The sequence below is a fragment of the Nicotiana tomentosiformis genome, chromosome 12, assembly GCF_000390325.3.
Source record: "Nicotiana tomentosiformis chromosome 12, ASM39032v3, whole genome shotgun sequence".
NCBI lineage: Eukaryota > Viridiplantae > Streptophyta > Magnoliopsida > Solanales > Solanaceae > Nicotiana > Nicotiana tomentosiformis.
The window spans coordinates 54,964,916-54,968,648 of NC_090823.1; the positions used below are offsets into that span (position 1 = coordinate 54,964,916).

The following is a 3,733-nucleotide window of genomic DNA, read 5'->3' on the forward strand; positions in this document are numbered from 1 at the left end:
ATTATCCATGGGTAATAGAGTACCCATTCTTGACCGCTTCCATATCCACATTATCACAGAGGTTGCTTTGAGTGTGGAGATACCAACCACATGGTGAGGGATTATCCTAGACTTCGAGCGGGTGTACCAAATCAGAGTATTCAGGCTATGGGTTTCGCTCCAGTTGCCGCTAAACCTACACCGTAAGCTAGGGGTGGAGGTCAGGTAGTTAGAGGTCGTTCTATAGGGGAGACCAGACCCGTTGTTTTGTTTTTCCTGGTTGGACTGAAGTTGTGACACTAGATTATATCATTACAGGTATGATTTCAGTTGGCTATATAGATGCATTAGTATTATTTCAATCCGGTCCCATTTATTGGTAACCTTCATCCGACCTTGGGGGATTCTATCATGATAGCCCATGTCTATCATTCTTATTTAGTTGCTATTGATGGTCATGAGGCTTGGGTGGACTTTTCACTAGTTATTACAGTAGATTTTATGTGATTTCTAAATGGTTAGGTCCCAACTTGTGATTTGGGTGCTCTACAGGCGTGTAAACTCTGTTACGTGTCATGGTTTTGTTCTATGGGATTGAGTAGTATAAGGTTTTTAGTTATCGGGATGGTTGTCTTAATTGTGATTCCAAGTTGAGGATGGGAACCTTGTGTTCTTTATGGATAAGCGTGTTTGTACCTGGCTAGGTTCAACGGTGGGGTTACGTTAGGGTAAGATTCGTTGTGGTGGTCGCATGTGTCTTGCTTCTTCTTTGTCGATTGGACCCGTAGTATGGTATCAATGGGGAATTGTACCTATTTGTAATGATCTGATCAGTCGTTTTATGAAATTTTGCCCAGTTACCCCTTTTTATGCTTCACACGTGTGTTTATGCTTCACAAAATTGCGACTTCCCCTTGGCATTTGCGAAGCCACCAATATTTGAACTAAGTTTGCATTTTCAAACATTTGTTCGCTTTTGCGAAGTTCCCAGCTTCACAATTGCGAAGACTTTTCTCGAAAATACGATGATGACTTAGCATGTCAGGGTTCTTAAATGCAAGCCGTTGTGCACAATTGCATGTGAACCCTCTGTCACAAATGTGACATCTGCAGCTGGTACAGAGGGCTGGGAGACGGATTTTTGAAAACATTCTCTCATTTTTGAACCCTAGACTCGGTAGGAGGAAGTTTGGAGAGGGGATTTTCACCTACAAACTCTGGGTAAGTGATTCTAATCCATTTCTAATTATATTCCATCAATATATCTTAGATTTTAACATCAAAATCATGTGATCAAAGTGAAAATTTGTGAAATCTTGTCAAGTTTTTGAAAAATAAGAAATTGCATTTTGGGAGTCAATTTGGACTCAAATTTTGAAACTAATCACATATATGAACTCATGGGGTCATGGGTAGTCAGAATCTGCCATTGGACCGGGGTTTTGACCAGGCGATCCTCGAGTTGACTTTTGTTGACTTTTTGGAAAAAGTGTAAAGATATTAGCTTTATATATTGTAACTGATTTCCCTAGAATTGTTTTATGATATTAAGTCGATTTTGGTTAGATTTGAGACGTGTGCGGGCAAATTTTGAGGGAAAAGTTATTTTCGAGTGTTGAATTGTCCTAGTTGAGGTAAGTATCTTGCATAACTTTATGGGGGGGGGACTACCCCTTAGAATTGGTAGTGATTGACTCATTTGTGCTATGCGAAAGCCGTGTACGCAAGGTGATGAGTGGGCAAACGGGTTGTACACGGTATGTGATCAGTTTAGGCTAATTAGACCATTTCAATGCTTTAATTGAAATGCCATATCATGTTCTAAATTCTCATAGTCTGACCACCCCATTTGCTTGCCCTCAAGGATACAGTTCAACAGGCAATGCCAAGGAGGTTACTATCGGAGATGACGGTGTGTTGCGGATGCAAGGCTAGTTATGTGTGCCCAGTATGTATGGGTTGCGTCAGTTGTTTCTTCAGGGGACCGTTAGTTAGCGATACTCTATTCATCCGAGTACCGCTAAGATATATTAAGACTCAATGGTGGACGAGGATGAAGAAAGACATAGTGGAGGATGTAGCTCGGTGCCTAAATTGTTAGCAGGTGAAGTATGTGCATCAGCAGCCGAGTGGTTTCCTTCAGCGACTTGAGATTCTTTAGTGGAAATGGGAGCGTGTCACCATGGACTTCCTTGTTGGGCTCCCACTGACTCAAAAGAAATTAGATGCGGTATTGGTGATTGTGGACAAGTTGACCAAGTCGACTCATTTCACTTCGATAGTGACTACCTATTCTTCAGAGCAGCCAGCGCAGATCTATAACTGCGAGATTGTCTGACTTCATGGCTTGCCGGTATCCATCATCTCTGACTTGGTACGTAGATCACATCGCGTTTCTGGAGAGTGGTACAGCATGAGCTAGGAACATAGGTTGAGTTGAGTACAATATTTCACCCTTAGACGGACGGACAGTCCGAGCGCACCATTCAAATATTGGAGGATATGCTTCGTGCCTGCGTTATGGATTTTGAGGGCTCTTGGGAAAAATTCTTGCCACTTGCGGAGATTGCCTACAATAACATCTACCAATCGAGTATTCAGATGACTCCTTATGAGGCCCTATATGGGAGACAGTGTCATTCTCCAGTTTATTGGTTTGAGCCTGGAGAGGCTAAGTTATTAGGCACAAATTTGGTTCGAGATTCCTTGGAGAAGGTCAAGCTGATCCAGGATCGACTTCGTACAGCCCAATCTAGACAGAAGAGTTATTCGGATCAAAAGGTTCATGATGTTACATCTATGGTTGGAGAGCGAGTCTTGCTACGGGTTTCACCCATGAAGGGTGTGATAAGGTTCGGGAAGAAGGGCAAATTGAGCCCTAGGTATATAAGAACTTTTGAGAACCTTGACTGGATATGTGAGGTGGCATACAAGTTTGCATTGCCACCTAGGTTGTATGTGGTTCATCCGGTGTTCCATGTTTCTATGCTCCGGAGGTATTATGGTGATCCATCTCATGTTTTAGACTTTAGCACTGTCCAATTGGTTGAGGATTTGACTTATATTGAGGAGTTAGTAGCTATCTTGGACATACAGGTCCTGAAGTTGAGATCAAAGAACATTGCTTTAGTGAAGATTCAATGGAAGGGTCATCCAATCGAGGAGGTAACCAGGGAAACCGAGCATAACAAGCGGAGTCGTTATTCTAATTTATTCATCACTTCAGGCATGTCCTTATGTACGTTCGAGGACAAATGTTTGTTTTAAGAGGGGGCGAATGTAACGACCCAACCTGTCATTTTGTATAATTACGGTCTGTTACAACTTTTTATGCTTCACACATGTGTGCTTATGATTTTATGACTTTCTGGGTCGGTTAGTTTCGTTCCGGGAAGCCATCGGGATGATTTGGACCCTTTGGTTCTTGACTTAGAAATTTAAGTTAGAAGTGTTGACCAAACTTTGACTTTTGTGAAAACGACCCCGGAACTGCGTTTTGATGGCTCCGATAGCTTTGTCTTGTGATTGCGGACTTGGGAGTATGCCCGGAATTGATTTTGGAAGTCCGAATGTTGATTTCTTTTAATTTTGCCAAAATTTTGTAATTTGAAGTTGAAGAGTTTGACCTTAAATTGACTTTTATCGATCGAGCTCGTAATTTAATTTTGGGACTTGGAATAGGTCCGTTATGGTATTTAGAACTTGCGTGTAAAATTTGGTGTTGTTTGAGGTTTATTTGATAGAGTTTAGACGT

At 41.7% G+C, this 3,733-nt stretch overlaps 1 protein-coding gene across 1 annotated transcript; it reads left to right on the plus strand.

The window, feature by feature from the left end:
• Positions 1–2,499: 2,499 nt before the first annotated feature.
• Positions 2,500–3,246, plus strand: LOC138902665 (uncharacterized). Its single transcript, XM_070190553.1, has one exon. The coding sequence runs from the start codon at positions 2,500–2,502 to the stop codon at positions 3,244–3,246; it is 747 nt and encodes a 248-aa protein (XP_070046654.1).
• Positions 3,247–3,733: the final 487 nt, after the last annotated feature.

Coding starts and splice junctions, on each gene's coding strand:
- LOC138902665 (XM_070190553.1), top strand. CDS start 2,500: ATGGATTTTGAGGGCTCTTGGGAAAAATTCTTGCCACTTGCGGAGATT.